Source organism: Calliphora vicina, chromosome 5 (genome assembly GCF_958450345.1).
Source record: "Calliphora vicina chromosome 5, idCalVici1.1, whole genome shotgun sequence".
NCBI classification, from domain to species: Eukaryota; Metazoa; Arthropoda; class Insecta; order Diptera; family Calliphoridae; genus Calliphora; species Calliphora vicina.
Genome location: NC_088784.1, coordinates 112,823,154 through 112,842,766, shown reverse-complemented (window position 1 = coordinate 112,842,766; position 19,613 = coordinate 112,823,154). Strand labels below are relative to the sequence as shown.

The 19,613-nt window shown below is 27.2% G+C and overlaps 1 protein-coding gene across 1 annotated transcript; it reads right to left on the bottom strand.

Annotated features, from left to right (window-relative positions):
- Positions 1 to 774: 774 nt before the first annotated feature.
- Positions 775 to 12,926, bottom strand: LOC135960761 (uncharacterized). The gene is made up of 3 exons (XM_065512144.1): positions 12,318 to 12,926; positions 4,291 to 4,432; positions 775 to 3,221 (listed from the first exon to the last, which is right to left on the bottom strand). The coding sequence occupies exons 1-3, from the start codon at positions 12,356 to 12,358 to the stop codon at positions 2,574 to 2,576; spliced, it is 831 nt and encodes a 276-aa protein (XP_065368216.1). The 5' UTR covers positions 12,359 to 12,926; the 3' UTR covers positions 775 to 2,573.
- Positions 12,927 to 19,613: the final 6,687 nt, after the last annotated feature.

Here is a 19,613-nt window from a genome sequence, read left to right as displayed (position 1 = left end):
TATATATAAAAGTCAATGTGTTTGTTTGTTTGTTTAGATGATTGTTTGCGTATTTGTAATGACACTCGACATACAGTAAAGAAATTAAAGAATAAATAACTGGGAAGTATAAAGCGACAGATGTATTGCTGCACGAATTCCGATTATAACTTCGGATTGATTTTAATCGATTGCAGATTCCTATTTGCTTAGCATTTGCAATGCCAATTGCTAAAGCTCAAGGTCAGTCTTTGCAAGTTTGCGGACTAAGTGTAGAAAATCCACGTTTTTCACATGAACAGTTTTCAGTTGCATGTTCGCGAGTAGGAAACAACATTAAATACAAATATTACAATTCGCATTAAGGTTAGAAAATATGAAATAAATAACGTACTTTTTATTACATTAGATACTAATTTTAGATAGACTAAATATATTGTAAATCATTACTTTACGGGTAGGGAAGCACACCGGGTTTTAGCTAGTGTACTATATAACTCAAAAAAATTATATTTTTGAATTAACATTTAAACCTTTGTTTGCTTTGATTGCATACTATATTGAGAAAAGAAAAAAAGGACTGTGTACAACAAACTTTATCATTTAATCTTTTATAACTGCTCATTCTTTGCACACTTAACTACAAATTTTCCTATCTATTTAATAAGATTTGAATTCCAGGTGTTTCTAATTTCAATAATTAAAGATACCACTGTCAAAAATTAGAAATTTCCCACACACTATCACAATTAAATTCGATTTCTTGACATAGAAACGGCGAAATTAAAAAAAAAATTTGTTGGTTTTAAATATTTAAATTGTTATTTCTTTATTTTATGTATATATTTTTTTTTGGAAAAGGAATTGTACATATGTATGTCGATAAGAGCTTTGTTTTGTAAGACTTTTATAATCAAATATGTTTGATTTAACTTTTTTTTCTACAATAATACATTTTTATTTTATATATTTGTATACACATGGTTCATTTACATCAAAGTATAACTTAGTTTTTCTGATTATTCTTTATTAGGACTTTTTATAAATCTGTACAGTAAACAAAATGTTTTTAAAGCCAATTAAAAAAAGTGAAATTGAAAATTGTTCGAAAGGTGGATATTTTTTTTAAAAAAATTACAATGAAAAAGAAATTTGATTTCTTTTTCGGAAAAGAATAAACGTTTTTGTAATACAAAAACATTATTTTTAACTAGATTAAAAAATAATATTAATCATTGATGACTAAATAGACAAAATACACTAAATAGATAAAAAATATAAAAAGAACAATATCTGTATACATACATAAATTTAACAATACAAAAAGGTGTGTAATAGATTTAGAGGGCCATTATCACATTTTTTTTGTTAGCAATTAAACAAAAATATATAAATATTTGTTTTTCTTCAAACCATCAATAACATAGAATGATAATAATGACACATTACTTAAATTATAAATAATTTCTTTATAATTTGCTAAGCAACTTATTTTTTTTTTTAACAAGTGTTCTTTGATTTCCATTATTACTTGAGTCAACTCTAAAAATACCAAAATTGTGTGAACAACATTCATATAAAATGAAGAAATAGATTTATGTTAGCCAAACGCTCAGAGCCACCCAAAGCCAACCAAATCAACATTTACATTCAAATATAATATAAAAAAATAAAGTAGGGAATGTGTCTGTAAATTTTGAATTTTTCTCCCATAATTTCTAATGCTCATCATACATTGAATTTGTGAGATTGTAATAGGATTAGTTTTACAACAGTAACGACTATTTAATATGTATGAAAATGTTATTTACTTTATAAATGTGTGTTAAGTAACATACATTTACAGATATAAATATTAGTTAGAAGAGCTTTCACAGATTTCATCTCTCACTTTGTGAGCTTTTTCGTTAATTCATTTACCATGTTTTAACATTTTTAACTACATATATATATTATATTGTAATATTTTCTACTACTATGTATATTTTATTTGGAGCTTTCATAATTTTCGCAACATTTGTCTTTTGTTAGAAATTTGAAAATCGTGTTAATTTGTGCCATTTCATGCGTATTGGTTTCTTTTTCGTTAAATCAAGTTGACTTGTTAAGTTGTTTTGGGTTTATTGTGGCTGGCTGGCTAGCTGTTGTATTTTTAAGATTCACTACAATTTAGGTTTTTGTGATTTTAAACAATTTAGATAACTATGAAGTGAGTTTTTTTGTGTATATGGTTTTTTATTTAGTTTTTCATAAAGCATTTTGTTGTAGATTTTTTAGTTTTGCTGTTTTTTTTTTTTAATTTTTGTATATTTTTAGTTTTAACATCGAACCTATTTTTAACTAACTAAAATAATAAAATAATAATAATAATGGTTTTAACTCTAAAGAATAATATCCATGTTTATATTTTTAGCATACTTTCTTTTTATACATTAACAGGCTTATTATATTTTGCTTTTAATAGTTACAATAACCTACTAAAAATACAATAAGCTAGTACCATTAACCCTCAGGCGAGTAATAAAAATCCCATGACCCCACTGATATTTTACAGTTATTTAGTACACATACATTAGTTGACTAAAAATTTAGTTCTATGCTGGACCACCAATATCGTTTTGGTATCGAGCAGTCAGATAATTGGCTGCTTCTGTCATTTGTTCAAGACACTGATATAAACCATTCAGATGTCTTCTGCAACGCTTAGCGAGTTCAGTGGCTTTGTCAGCATTATTTATTTTTTTAGTTTGCATGTGACCGTCTTCACTGCTGCTGCTAGTCGAATCTGAGCCGCTGCCATTTTTGTTGCATTCCGATTCAACGCCGGAATCGTTTTCTTGTGAGATATCGCTTTCGGAATCACTCATTTGACTCACTGATGCAATTGAAGCCATTGAGGCGGTCGACGGACGTCTTGTGTGCCCTTTGGCTATACTGTTGTTTGTCGAAGGAGTAGTGGTGGTGGTGTTTGTGGAAATGTTTTCAGTCTTAACTTCTTGATTTTCCATTGAGATTTGCTGTTCATCCAAATCTTCTGAATCATCTTTACCAGTCCAGAGAAGATCGTTCTTCAGAGCATTTAACATGCTGTACAAATTAAAGAGTTCCGATGAATTAAGAAACTCGTGTACATTTTTGGATTTAACAGGATTACGTTTGCCATTAGCGTTGGGAATAAACGTATGTTGATTGGAGGTCACATCTTTACCAGGAGTTGGTATAATATCTGTACTATCACCCACCTGAAAATGAATAAAGTTAAACCTTTAAGATATTTGGCAGTATAATGTATAACATATGTATATGAATGACAATCTGATTCATAGATAAGTCAACTTGAACCGAAAGCTAATTCATAAGACCGTTTTGCTAACTATTTTGTTACTACATACATATATCAACCATATGTGTGAAAAATAGTAATTTTTTTTTTTACATTTCTCTTTTCTTATTTACTATCTACACACATGTGTATGTACATATATATTTATTCTATGATCTAATCGATATCAACCAATTTGAATAATTGATTTGAACAAAATTTTTCGAAACAAATTTGATTTTATAAAAACAGGTAGTTAATATCATTGAATATCTACATAATATATGGTTAATATCATGGAGAAACAAACACACATAGAACAAAATCTAGAATAAAAAACAATCACATTATTATTATTAGTGTTGGTTTTGTTTTCACATACATACATATGTATGTATTTACTATACATTCAAACCATTTAGGTTTCGGTCATCAGAGTGACCTCTAAGTCTTCCTCTGTGGATAATTTTAAAAATAATTTTTTTAATAAAAATTAAATTCTTTACACAGATTCTTTTTGAATTTTTTTTTAGTTTCTAAAACTGGTTGATTCAGAGCCAATAGAATTGTGGGAAACCATTCCACAAATCAATTTAATGTTATAAAATCGTATTTTAAATCGATTTTATACTTTTTTTTATCGATTTTCTACACAGGCTTTCATTATTCGATTGGCATCAATAACTTTTAGATAAAGTTAAATTAGACTCATCCAAGTAATAAAACTACAAAATAACGTAACAACAAAATGAGAATATTTTTTTTTTACATTTTTAATTTATTTATTTAAATTCAAAACCAAGCCCATTGGGCCAAATATGGCTTATATTCTATATTTAATATTTAATACTTTAATTTTTTTTTAATAATGTTACGTTATTTTACATTTTAGGTGACAATATGTATGTTTTGTAAAAAGAACATTTAAATTATATACGATTAAATGAGGGGATTTGTTTTGAATAAATTTTCAATATCACAATATTTACCTGTCTATCCATGAGCCTGCATGGAACTAATATAGTTTCATCCATAACATTAACTGTTTTAACAAATTTCTCCATGACGTTGACAATGCTGTCCTTCGAAAATTGCAGTTCATCATGGCGGGCAATACGTCTCAAACAGTTTCTAAAATAAACAATTCAAAACAAAAACTTTAGTTAGTTCTTAGATCGTATAATCGAGTAAGCAATTAGATAAATTTTATTGAAAAATAATAACAATAATAATATTTTCTGTTATTCAAATACACTCGTTTTATCCAATGGAATTTTTAAAAACATAAGTAAACATCATAATCATATGATATTTTTAATGGTACATACTAAGATATCATGTTTATTTATATATATTTAGAAAATTTTTTCTCATTAATATATTATATATTTCCTATGGATAACGAAATGTTGTTTTAAAGAAAATATAAATAGAATAAGACTTTGAAGTAAAAAATAAAATATTAAAATCGAAATGTGCAAAAACCAGAATAAAGAAACTACCTTGCCAGTCGTCTTAAAGTCTGGTTAGAATGTAAAACAAAAAACTTCCGTGTATTTTTAAGCAAAGTCCCTAGCGACATAAACTCCCAATAAGAATGTTATTTGTCATGCTAATTTGTATCTTCATTATCATCCTCACCACGCAACAATTTATTAATATAATAACTGGTTAATTTCTATCTATTCTTTCTGGTTTATGCATAAATTATTAAATATTTAAATTTATTATTTTAGAAAAAACAATTCGCCAAAATGTCAAACTGTTAACATTCAAAATTTTTAAATTATCGTGAGTTGGCACAATGTATTGGATATATGTATGTATGTATAAATGTATACTATATCGGTATGTACATATTAATATATTTTTAAACGACCTGAACATTTGTCTAAATTTGTGTGCTTATGAAGCCTTGTCAAGAAGTTTCAATTTATTTTGATGGCTTTTATTGAAACTGAATAATAACAACAATAAAAATTAATTATAAATTCATAAGGTATTGCCGACTGCCGATAATGAATGAGTGAGTAACAAATGACTTGCTACAGCTTGGTTTTCACTCATAAAAAGGGGGCTTGGTTGACAAACTCTTAGGATTAAAGCATAAATAAAAACATATCTACAAATGTACATATATATGCGTACGTACATATATACATACATACATATGTACTATGTGTATTTATTTTCAATGAATGGCAGCATGATTAAGTTTGAAACTAAACACTTGTAATATTAAATTCTGTTTAAGGGCCAAGTTCAAAACCAGTTGATCAGTTTCTCTTCAACAATGTTCGCGTCTCGTCAAAAGCGTAAGCTTATTGTTGTACCTGTCTGGTTTATAATAAGATGTTGTTATTGGCAATAGCTTTTGCTTTAAGCTTTTGATAGAAGTTAGTTGTAACCTTGGGAGGTGGAAGGAAGGAAACTGATGTAATTGTAATTTAATTTGCAAGTGATGAAATTTCAAATTTTAAAAAACTGTAATTAAAAATTGTACTAAAAGTGACGAATGCATATACCTATGAATTGTTATACCCATTTTTCTGACTCCAATGAAAATGTTTAAAATAAAGTTCGGAGTGCACGACCAGAGAGAAGTATACTAAGCTGCTTTTAAAGATAGTACTTGATGGAATTGCTTTTATTTTATTAATGGTTTAAATATTAAAAAATGTCTTTGTTTTGAATTCCAACCCCTTGTTTTTTATTGGCTAAAAGCCATATAAATCGTCGCACACTTATATTGTTAGATGTCCAACAAGTGGTCTGATTATCACCTGATTGCCCTCTACGGCAGTGGTTTGGAATTTACTTTTTCCGTTAATTATTTATAGTTTGTCATAAGTTAAATTCGCAATATTACTAGATAAGATAAAGAAGACAAAAAAGGGAATTTTGAAAAAAATTAAATATATGTACATATAAATATTACCCAAATTGTGTATTTCTTGAATAAAGTTCTTGAAATGGACAATAAAAAAGTACCTTGACACTTATTACAAGTATTTTTTTTTATCAATGCTGGCTGGTCTAACATACATATACATTCGTAAGTACATGTATGTGGAACGTTTGACACACGCCAATGACAGAATTGGTAAATGTGTACGCTTATTTAGTCAGTCGTCCATTCAGGCAGCCAGCCAGTCAGCCAGCTAGACTCACATGCGTCTAGAAGTTGACATTCAATTTAGTGTACATATTTATATTCGTATCATAAACCACGCACACGTATCGTGCTTCTATTTGCTTATTTAGTAACCGATTTTACATTGTAATTTACTTTACGCTCTCCTCTCCTCTTGATAATGAAAAGAAAATTTAATCGTTGTGTACATATTTAATTCTTATAGTCGAATTACGTTTTAGATTCTTAAATAAATACATGTTTCCCACATACGAAAAAATTTATTAGATATGTTATTCAGCTATAGAATTTTCACGTACTCAAAAACTCTACCCCACCACTCCGCCCCCTAAATTGATTCATTATTTTTTACCAATAAATTAATGCGAAAATAGAGGGATAGGAATATTTAAATGCGATTATGTTTTTTTTATTAGGACCAACATACATATTTGTAATGAAATAAGTTTATTTAAAGTGAGTTTCGGTTTTAAAAAACCTAAAACCGATCGGTTTTGGTTATGGGATAGTATATTAAATATTATATTATAATAGAGACTAACGTTTCATAATGTTAAAACATTAACATTGAATTAAATTTTTTCATAATAATTTGACAAATAATATTACATAGACCCCTTTCACACTAGGCAATTTAGTTGCGCAAGTCTCTTGTGTTTGTTGATGCCAGAGGTAATTTCGGGTTAAGGACAAGAAAATTTTGCATGCTGTTTTGTTGTTGGGCAAGAGACTTGCGCAACTAAATTGCCTAGAGTGTGTGATAGGGGTCATAGTTTGATAGATGGATCATCTGAAGTTTTATTGGCAGGAGATATTATGAATATTTTAAAATTAATTCGTAATTGTGTAATTCGTAAATGTTGTGCAACTTATATCATATATGCATGGGCGGCAAATTATAAAGCCGATTGAATGAATGATCATTTTCCTATATTGTATAACAAATATAGATTCATAAGCTCACTTGTTATATTTTCGATGATTAAAAGTATGTACTTGAAATGAATTAATCTAAATTACTAAAGTGTCTTTATTATAATCTATAGCGGCAATAATTGTCGTTAGATAAGCAATAACTACTAAAAGTATAGCAAGTATGTATTTCATCTTTGTGGTTTCAGTGCAATTTATATTTAAACTAAACAGTACACACAATATATAGTAAGTACAGTGATGAATAGAAGTGTTTACACAAACTATAACAAGTATTCTCTAAATTTGCCCATTGACTTGGAAAGAAATGAATTATAAAAAGGAACTCTCAGAATAAATATATCGTTGATATTATGTAGAATGGTCCTAACTCGCATTTTTTCGAAATTTAGTTTTTAGTGATACCAATACATTTCACACAAATAAACCTCGTCACAAAAATAGTAAAAAAGTTACATTTTCATAATTACAGTTTCTTCTTCTGTAAATTTCAAATTATTTGAGTTAGGGCTTTTATACATAAGACCAAAAATATTTTTTTTAAAATTTAAAATAAACGTTAAATACCTTTCTAATAAGATATACAACAATCGTTTTGAGCAAGAACTACTAGTTCACGCATATTTTACTCGCATTTCTTTGTAGAAAATAGTTATTTACACAAGAGTTTTTGTTGAATATACTACGTGGAAAAAAGTACAGTCCAGTTCAGTTACATACAATTTTTAGTGAAATGAAAATGACTTAAGTCATTGCCAGCGCAAAAAGGCTGAAGAGACACCTTTATTATTTTATATTGTGGTCATATTTTGTCTATCACTGCTTGTATTTTATATACATAGTAAATGATCTAAGATTTGTCATACATACTAAACATAAAGAAATCTTTACGTTATATAAAATAAAAACACGCCACTCTTGTTAGACCAATCAAAAAGCAATAGAAAGTAACAGTAGACAAAAAGACGACTAACTGTCTATCTGTTCATAGATTCCCAAGTCTTTTAGAAGCCAACACATACTTACAATAAAAATTAAATAAGCTGAGCTAAAAAGATATTTGTATACATACATATATACATATATATTTACGTATGTGTTTATTATTACATACATACATACAGTGCCGGTAAAAATAATAGCACCGCATGAATAAAGCATTTTAACATGGGATATATTTTTATTTCTAAAATATGTTTTAGTAAAAAAAAAACAATTGTGTAAAGAAAAAATTAGCATGTATTTTATAAATATGATCATAAAAAGTGGATGAATTCAGAATAAAAACATTCTTAGATGTATAAAATTGCGTTCCAATAAAAATATAAATTTTTAACCTGCAAGTGACGACTAATATGACAGTTATTCGCTGACCATTACGAGAAGTAAACATAAATTATTTAAATACCAGAAAACTATCACCAATAACAAAGGTCATATTTCCAAAGTAGCATTACCATTCTTCAACATACAAGTACAGAATCACTTTATGGTCAAATTATTAAAAAAATATATATATATTGTTTGATGTCAGGCTCTGTTAAATGTCCTCTTTATTACCAACAAAAATTTACGATGATCATAGTTTTTCTAAATAGCTTTTCTAAATGCTTGAAAATATCATATTTTGTTTTAATTTTATCTTGTTTTCACAAATTAGTTTACTGTTTGAAAGTATGTTTATATGTATAAAAAAAAACATTAAAAATAAATTTAACAATTTTTATTAAATATTATTATACATAAAACAATATCAATATCGTGGTGCTATTATTTTGACCACAGCTATATATATATATCGTATGTTTAGTAAGTAAAAATAGTAACAATACAAAAGTATTTGAAATTAGTTGAAAATAATAATTGATATAATATTTTATTCGTAAAAGATCTAAAACGGTATCAAAACCGCACATTTTCTTCAATTACAAATTAAGAGATGCCACATTCTAACTATGTACATATTTATTAAATAGATAGATACAGTTGCTGAAATGCTGAATCACAAAACATAAAAAGATACTTGTGAAATTGCCAGCTGTTTAAAATGGAACATGCGCAGAACAAGCCATGAATACAACATGAAAATCGGCTGATTTTAAGGTGGCACGTTCAACATTTAATGACAACAAACAAACAATCACACGAGCAAACTAAATTCAAAGGAAACACACTCACTACCATTCACACTCACTTACAAAATCAGATGATGGTGGTGTTGTTTAATGATAATGTACTTAGTGGTGGTGGGTGACCTGATTTTAGAAAAATACGCAGCCACAAATACAATGCTCTTCACTGCCTCTTGCTGCTGACGTTTAAATGGTATAAGGTGGTATGGTATGATGCCAATGATGACGATGTTAATGGTTCGACTTTATTAAGTACACCAGTACTCACATGTGTCCTCCTGCTTGCAATTTAGTGTGCATCAGTGTGGGAATATTGTTTGTATTTATAATGCGCAACTGAATATATTTCTTATTATTCACTTAAATTTTTGGTAATTATTCGAACATTTTTTATATATATAATTTACTTTCAAATTATATTCACTTAAATTTTGACAAAATCTTCCCGTTATGATATTGTTTAATTTTTTATAAATCGGAAAATTTTTACTACTCCTATACAAGAAATTAAGATTTTACTTAGACCACAATACTACAAATATGTATTAGATGTGTTATTCATCTATACAATTTATTCAGCACTAAATTGATTCAGTACTTTTTACCAATAAATTAATGCGAAAATAGAAAGATAGGATTATTTAAATGCGATTATGTTTTTATATTAGGACCAACATATTTCTAATGAAATAAGTTTATTCAAAGTGAGTTTCGGTTTTGAAAAACTTAAAACCGATCGGTTTTGGTATTGGACTAGTTTATTAAATATTATAACGTTTCATAATGTTAAAATCTTAACATTGAATTACATTTTTTGATAATAATTTTTCATTGACTAAAATTCTTAGGATATTTCACTAGAATATGAAGAATAATAAATAATTCAATCTAAGATATTGGAAGCCATTTTTAACGAAACTGTACTTTTTAGTCGATAACATATTTTTGCAAATTTATTGACATTTTTTTTTTAAATTCTCTATTTTAAAAATAATATAGGTAGTACCTATTTCTGTATGCGAAATCCTCTATCTTTTTGTATAATTACTTTTTAATTCAATTATTTTGTATAATTTCTACTTGTACTAATTTCCACTTAAACTGACTAAAGCGTTTTCAAGATATCGCCCATTTAATGATTATATAAAATTCCATTGGCTATATAAAAAAGTGACCTCGGTTTAAATTCCTTAAGACTTTTTTAACATTATGTTTTCATTAGTATGTAATCAGAATTCCACAAACAGTTTACTCATTTATAAATGATAGAGATCTGTATATCGAAGGACTATATTCAAAATCGTCTTTTTTATGAAATAATAATCCAAGAAAATTCAGAGGCAATACCAACATTTTAAAGCGTGAAATAAACATTTTCAATTTCAACATTGTAATTTAGTATTTTTTAGACATTTACATAAGCATTCAACAGCAATCACCGGATCCCTTACCACATCGTAGTGTAGTAGATTCTGATAACACTATCTGCAAGTCCTTACAAACAATAATATTATTAGTCTCTGTTTGAGTTCGCAAAAACTGATTGGCGTTCGGAAAAAAATTAGATAACCAAACTTTTAATGAAAATACACATACATAGGTACATATTTTAAATATAGAAATTATTACAAAGTTTCCGTTTTTACTACGCTAGAAACTATTCAGTGCAAGTACATATTGAAATGTTAGGAATTTGTTGTTAAATATAAATAAATTTATAACAAAAAATAAAAAAAAATGTTTAGACTCGTGTTACCAAAGTGGCTGAAGGTTGGTTGGATTCTAGTTATATATTACTATTATTAGATGTAACTTACTAGTTTAGTGATATCAAGGAAATTAATTACTAAACTCCCTATTTGCAAGCGTTTGTGGTAAGTACTTGACTCCAATGACATCACCTTTGCAATAATAATGAATTAAATGCTACTGTGTAAGTGCCGGTTACTTTCTTTTTTTTAACAATAATTATCTACAAATTTGAATTGAAGTCATGAAGACTTGAGATTTGAAACTACAAAATTCAATAATTACAAGAACAATGTAAATAAACTATCTGAGATGGATGGACAGATGAGTAAGAATGAATAAAATTAATTTTGGAAGTAGGTATGTATTTGGAAAACCCCAGTATTAAACGCTTTACGACAATACACACATTTATGCATATTTTTGTACGTTAAGATTTAAAACTGTGGCCTGATATAATAATATTTAGATATACAATCATGAAAAAAAATGTTAAATACTTTACTCCGCACCGTATCGTACGATAAAATGAATTTTGTTTGTTGTTGTATACATACAAAACTACGTCATTCTTTGATAATATTCAATAGATGAGTAGCGGCGTATTTTAGGCAAAGGGAAGGGCGGGGGGATGGGTTCATTTTATAAAGCACAATATGATTGAATGTCGTTGTTGTAGTTGTCAGTTTACCAGCTTTAGTTGTATGGAAAAGAAGTCGCTGGCAAGTGCAGGGAAGACGTGATCAGATGTTTCTTTTTTTTGTGGAGTGCTGTTAGTATGTGTATTGGTAGCTGGCTAAATTGCTGAATAAATGACGGTAGTAAAAGCTTTTGAAAAAAAAAATGTAATTCTCGTCTGTGCCTATTCCGAGCTCGGAGTTAAGGCCATACGACCGAGAATCCATTTTGGTAGAAATACCCGATGAATAATTATACTCTTTTGATTAATTTAGTTGTATGTATTTTATTATAAATGAATGAAAAATGTTAAACATGTATTTTAAATTATTTATTTGTATAAATTTAAACAAATTCCAATAAAACTTACCGAGTATTTTCTAGTTTTGTTAAATCTGTGTATCCACTCATTTTGTTTTTGTGTTATTTCTGTTTTGGTTTATTTAATAAAATATCTTCACCTGCTTTTAAGGTCAATATAAACTTTTAATTACTTGACATATAAGCTCGAGACTTAATTTGAATGTTAGCGAATATTTTTTCTAAGTAGTTTAGATTTTTTTTATAAATTTTTAACACTTTCACTTTAAACAATAATTATTTTGATCTTTTTTGTGTTGTAAAATTCGTATGGATAAAATTTTTATTAATATATGTATTTTTTTTTTGTAATATTACGAAATTTTGTTAACCAACAACAAACAGCCTTGGTAAATGATTATTATTTTTTATCTAACGCCCCTTCTCCTTTATAAACAATTTTTCAGTATGTATTCATGTAGTTTAGAAAATATTGTATCTTCAATTGGAATTATTACTTTGTCTAATATGTATTATATTCAGTCTTTTCGCAATATTTATTTGCCCTTTGAAAACAAAAAAGAATTTACCGAAAACGTTTAAGATCCAATTTTAATTTAAGAAAAGAAGTTTTTCACATTATCCGGAATTTATCGACACACCCACGACGCACGAACGCTTGTTTTGTAATGACGTTTCTTGACAGCTGTGTTTGTTTTATATACAAAAGCTTTTTTTGCTATTAGTGCTGCCATATTTTGCATTGATTATATCGCGATGCCAGATAATTGTTAAATAAGCAAAGCTTGGTGGCAACAAAGTAAATTAATAAAGTAGCGACAGTACTACAACAAATACAACATTTACAAAAACCACAAGCAATTTTGTTTTTGGTTTAAGGTCTGAGCCAAGGCGAATTCATATAAGGTGTACTCATCCAACAATACAAAAACAACATACATTTTGTTTTTGCTTTTTACCCAATCTGTCAAAAAACACAAGTAAGGCGAATTCAATATTAAAGTGGAATTTAACAAAAAACTGGTGTAATATATATTTTTATTGCTTCATTTTATGTGGAGGATGTTAAAATGTTCAATGATGAGTTCAAACGCGTGGAGAAACAGAAGAAATTGAATATAAAACAACAGAAAAAAGTGGACGCATTAAAAACACACAAATACAAACACACACATATACAGTGGTGGCCACCAATTTAAGACAAATACTTGAATTTTTTTCATCAACTGAATTTTAAGTGCGATAGAGCCAAAATAAAAGGACCTCTAAGGGTATGAATTTTATTATTAATGTTTCTAGTTTCTGAAAAATGTTTGGAAAAATCGGTAAAACATATATGGACAAAGATATGTGGAAATACGTTGACCCACCTCAGCGAACATCCGCTGTTAATAACATGATATGACTGAAAGTAATGGAACTAAAAATACGAAATTTGGTCCGAATATTTAATAATAATAAAAATATAATTTTTTTTATTTAAAAAAAAAATTTTGGTTAAGTTGTAGAAAAATCTTATGAGTTCGTGGTGAATATGTATGAATTGACACAGTCGAATAAAATACACTTGTGTGCAAAGTAAATTAATAAAGTAGCGACAGTACTACAACAAATACAACATTTACAAAAACCACAAGCAATTTTGTTTTTGGTTTAAGGTCTGAGCTGTCAAAGTTGCCTGTTGTTGTTTTTGCTTTTGGGCTTGTTGTATTTTTCGCCACAACAACCACAAGTGAATTGACAGTTCAGACCAAAGTAAAAAAAATAGTCAGCTGTTCTACTGAGTCTACTTTATTAATTTACTTTGCTTGTGTGTTAAAACAGTCCTCATGCTTACATATGTCACATATCGCCACAACAACCACAAGTGAATTGACAGATCAGACCAAAGTAAAAAAAATAGTCAGCTGTTCTACTGAGTCTACTTTATTAATTTACTTTGGGTGCAATAAATAGCACGCATAAAGGTCAAACTACATATATAAAAAATATTCGCCCGTACGTCAAACTCTATATATAAAAAATCAAGGCGTATTAACAAGGTGAGTGCGTCCCGGCAACAAATACAACAATGCAAAAACAACAGGCAATTTGTTTTTGTTAAAATGTACGTTAAATGTCAAAATCAAGGCGAATTAAAATATTACTATGTTATTTACAATAACAAATGTAAACATAAACAATGTTTGACATATAGCAAGGCGTATTTAACAAGGTGACAGCAGTGGCGAATTGAAATAAATACAGGCGAATTCACTTATTTTTTATATATAGAGTTTGACATACGGGCGTACGGGCGAATATTTTTTATGTGTGTAGTTTGACATTTGTGCGTGCTATTACTGTAATCAGCTGTGCTGCCGATGGCACCTTATTAAATACACCTTGACATATAGGTTACATAAAACCACAGCGAATTAAGAAACAGCTGATTTTATGCACTCACCTTGTTAATACGCCATGTAAAAAATAAGTGAATTCGCCTGTATTTATTTCAATTCGCCACTGCTGTCACCTTGTTAAATACGCCTTGGTCGTCACCTTTTATAAATTCGCCTTGCCCCATATATAAAATTTTTAACAAATTCGCCTGATTGTTACAGTGTAATTATTTTCCAAAATAAATATCAGAGAAGAAAATGGCATCACTCATTGTTTGATTGAATAAAAACACCAGTTGAAACGGTTTTATTAATTTAAATATTTTCTTTTATTAATTATTTATTGGAATAGCAATTTTTCATTATTTAATTTTGCTTGCTGATGTATATAATAATTAATAATATTTGCTGTTGTAGAATGTTTGAATTGTAGTTTTTTTATATAATAAGAGCTGTTTGTTTAAAGAAAGATTTTTTGATTTGTTTTAAATTGGCCGATGAAATATTAGTAAATAAAAATGTGTAGTGTATTATTGGAATAAAAAAAGTCATAAAATGTATTCCTATTTTTATATAAGCACGTGCTCACGCTTTCTTTAATAATTCAAGAAAATAATAATTTTTGAAACCATGTCTTAAAAACTCAAAATAATTTTATAGATTTATTTTTATTGCTTGTGTAATGAAATACATTTTACATATTTAAATTGTTAATAAAAATAAATATGTATGTAAATGTATTTAAAGTTGTGTTTTTTTATAAATGTAAATGTATAAATATTATATTAAATTTCGCCTAACTACAATGAAATTAATTTCCAAAGAAATTTAAATATTAAAATTTTGTTAAAAAAAAGAGTAGTTTAACTATGATTTGTATTACTTTCGATGTTATATATTTTAAAAACATACATACATTTTTTAATGTAACCAAATAAAAATGTCGCTGTTACCAACTCAAATTAAAGTTTATGCTGTTTTAAAATACCATTTTTAGAACAATAATAATTCCAATTTATGCAGAATTATGTATGTTTGTGATGTTTCCAAATCGACAAAAGTTTTAACCTACCGTTACCGATGTAATCGTAAATATCGATTTTCTTATTTGAGATTATGGCATTCGATGTCGAGCATGAAATTTAATACATTTTGTTATAATTACGATATCGAAATTATTTTTCGATACGATAGCTCATTCGATCACAAATGCGGTAATTCGGCCCCAGGATGAAATTACCCTTATCATTAAAATACCGCTATCAAAATAACAGCAACTACCGTTACCGAAATTATCGAAATTAGCCCTGTCGTTACCTTTTAACCACTTTGAATCGGTAGCCAACTTTGGTATTAACGCAACTGTTGGTGGAGGTATTTTTTTCGGACCAAATATAAGATTAATGAAGGATGACTTGAAAATCAACTCAAGTCCATAAGAGTCTGAAAATCATATACATACTAAAATAATTGAAAATACCTAAATAATTTTTTTCGATTTTTACATTTTCAAACTGTAAAAATGTAGATTAGATTCTGGTTAGATTCTGATAATCCTAATTAAGCCATTCGTTCCCACTGTACTCGCTTGGGTACAAAAAAACAGTCGATTATATAACGCTATATCAATTATTACTAATTGTTTTTAAAGGATATTTTCCATAATATTATTACTTGGAGTGAAATTGAAATAAAAAAAAAGTAACGGTAACGGTGTCGACGCAGTGTTTTCATTTGTTTTAGATTTTCTCAAATAGTTTATTTTCAATTTATTATCAATATTTTTTATTTTAAATTAAATGTAGTCTAATGCAAGTGAAAACAAATATAAACAGATCCACTTGTTAAACTTAGATATTGGTGTACTCGATTGGGTGGTACAGCCTTAACGAACAAACTTTCAAAGATTTTTATTTTATATTTTCTTACTTGTTCTTATTAAATGAAGTTTAAAATAATTAATTAATTTAGTAGTGATAGTCGATTTTAGCGTTAATTAATTAATTTCCAGTTTAAGTTAAAATATTAACAACTAATGGGAATTAGAATACGTTTTTAAGTGCTAATTCCCAGGTTTATGTTTCAAATAAACTCACTAAAATTTACCCAACAATTGATTAATCCTAGCCCAAATAAGTACATATTTATACATTTCCGAAAATGTATCTTAAATGAACCAACAAACTTAAGGAAAACTTGTTTTGTTGTTCTTTTCTTTAGTTGAAACTTTAATAATTGCATAGGTATGGATGTAATAATTATTATTATATCTCTTTGTTAAGCCTGGTGTTGTTGCAGATTTTTAATTTTTTCATTTATGAATGTGTTTTTTTTTTGTACAGTTCGTGTTTAAATATGCATGAATGTATGTATGTAGCTCTTTTAAAGTGATTAAAATAAGGAAAATTAATTAGATATATTAACAATTTTAGTATTTGTTCACAAACGTCTTTTAAAAATGTAATTATTGTTTTTGCTTTTATCCTTATATTCTTTTGTTTATTTGAAGCTTAAATTTCTTGTTTTGTTTTGTATTTTCTTAAACTGAGTTTTTGTTTTAATAAAAAATTATATTAAGTACATATTTGTTTACATTTATGTATGTATTAATTAATTAATTATTAGTTATAATTCTCATTTGTTATTTCTTAAGTTTGTTTTTTGTAATAATATAATGTTAACATTGCATTTACTTTAACTTTTCTCCACAATAGATGTCAAGTCAAAACTATTTTAGTTGTTAGTTTTTTCGCTTTGTATTCATTCGTCTGTGTGCTTCAAAATTTATAATTATTTATTTTAAGAAAAAAATTATAAATATTTTTCTCTGTAGTATTTGAAGCACTTACTTTATAAACTATTTTATGTTTTCATTTAAATGGAAAGAGAGAAAAAGAGAGAGAAATATTTATATATTTTATTATTATTTTTAATTGGTTTTTGAGTTTAGAATATTATTTTATTTTAATTTAAAAAGTTGTTTTTTATTTTTTTGTTTTCATTTATGTATTTTTGTTTGTAGAGAACAAATGTTGTTATATCTTATCCTAAATTTAAGAATTATTATTTTTTATATTTAAAATATAAGAAATTAGTTAATTAATAATCATATAAATAGTATGTGTGTACTCGTATGTAATATGATTAAATCGACTTGTTATATAAATTTATAATTATCACTTAATACGTATGTATGTATGTATATGTATTAATGTAATGTATGGATGCATGACATACATATTAATATTTTCGATTGAAGTGATAAAAAATTAAATTGCTTTTGAGTGAGAGTAGTTTTGAATTGTTATATTTTTTTTAATGTAGAATCAACAATTATTTGTAATTGAATTTGTTTTACATGTTGTTGTCTTTATTTTTAAGAATGTATACATATCGGTACTCACTCGCAACTGCAATGAAGTGGATGGACGATACTTAATTAAGAGATTCATGTTTTTTTTTATTTTTTTTACTTTACATTATTTATTTATTTCCAATCACATAAAATTTCTAGAAAATGTAATACTAAGATCCTATTCTGAACTTTAGACAGTGACAAAATTATAACAAAACTGAAAAGATTTTTGTCATTGTTTAGAATTTAAAAAACATTTTATATTATTCCAGAGGTATTTTTAGACGATATTATTAAAATAAATTTTGAAAAACATTTCTAGAACACCTAGTATTCAAAATACATATTTTATTATTAAGTATTAACCTTCTGTTTAGTAGTTTAATACTTTTTTTTTAATTTTGTTTCGATTTAAATGAAATTAAGACTCACTGAACAAGTTTTAGAGTTCCGCAGAATTTATTAAAATCATTTTAAACTTTTTATGAGGTTTTTTTGATTTTTTAAAATTGTGTTCGTCGCATACTATATGTATGTGTAAAAGTGTAGTACAACCCGGTGGGTATTGGTAAACCATGTACATAAAAAATCTTTGGTAAAGCGAAGGTTATGTAAAAACAGACCATATAACTAGTTCCGCATTCACAAAATTGTTAGCCACTAAGATCCAATGTGTTTAATTGAAAATTTATAAAAATAACAAGTAAAAATAAATTATAATAATTGCAGATTTTAAGGATAATAAATTTCTAGAATAGGATTGATAACACAATTAAAAATCTTCTCAAAGCATCGATATTTCAATATTTACAAACAACGTTATTAGCAGTAAAGCTAGTGAACAAACATCGTCAAAAATATTGTTGAAAATTTTACAAACTCTGTATGGCATATAAAAACGACTTACACCAACATAATCACATGATGATCTATGTAGGTTGTAACATGAGGGGTAATATACGAATATACAGTGGTGGCCAGGAATTTAAGACAAAAATTGTTTGCTAAATTCCACGTGATTGTCAATTATTTTTTCAAATATTTCCACAAATATGTATGCATGAGGACTGTTTTAACACACAAGTGTGTTTTATTCGACTGTGTCAATTCATACATATTCACCAGGAACACATACAATTTTTCTACAACTTGACCAAACATTTTTTTTTTTAAATAAACATATTTTCTCACATTTATATCATTATATTTTTATTATTATAAAATATTCGGACCAAATTTCGTATTTTTAGTTCCATTAGTTTCGGTCATATCATGTTATTAACAGCTGATGTTCGCTGAGGTGGGTCAACGTATTTCCACAAATCTTTATCCATATATGTTTTACCGATTTTTTGCAAACATTTTTCAGAAACTAGAAACATTAATAATAAATTTCATACCCTTAGAGGTCCTTTTATTTTGGATCTATCGCACTTTAAATTCAGTTGATGAAAAAAATTCAAGTATTTGTCTTAAATTGGTGGCCACCACTGTATATCGTTAACTTAATATAGAAAGGCCCTAACTCGTGTCGAGATTTTTTTTGGCAAAAAATGATATATGAGGCTTACAAAAAAAAAACACGAGTTAGGGCCTTTCTATATTAAAG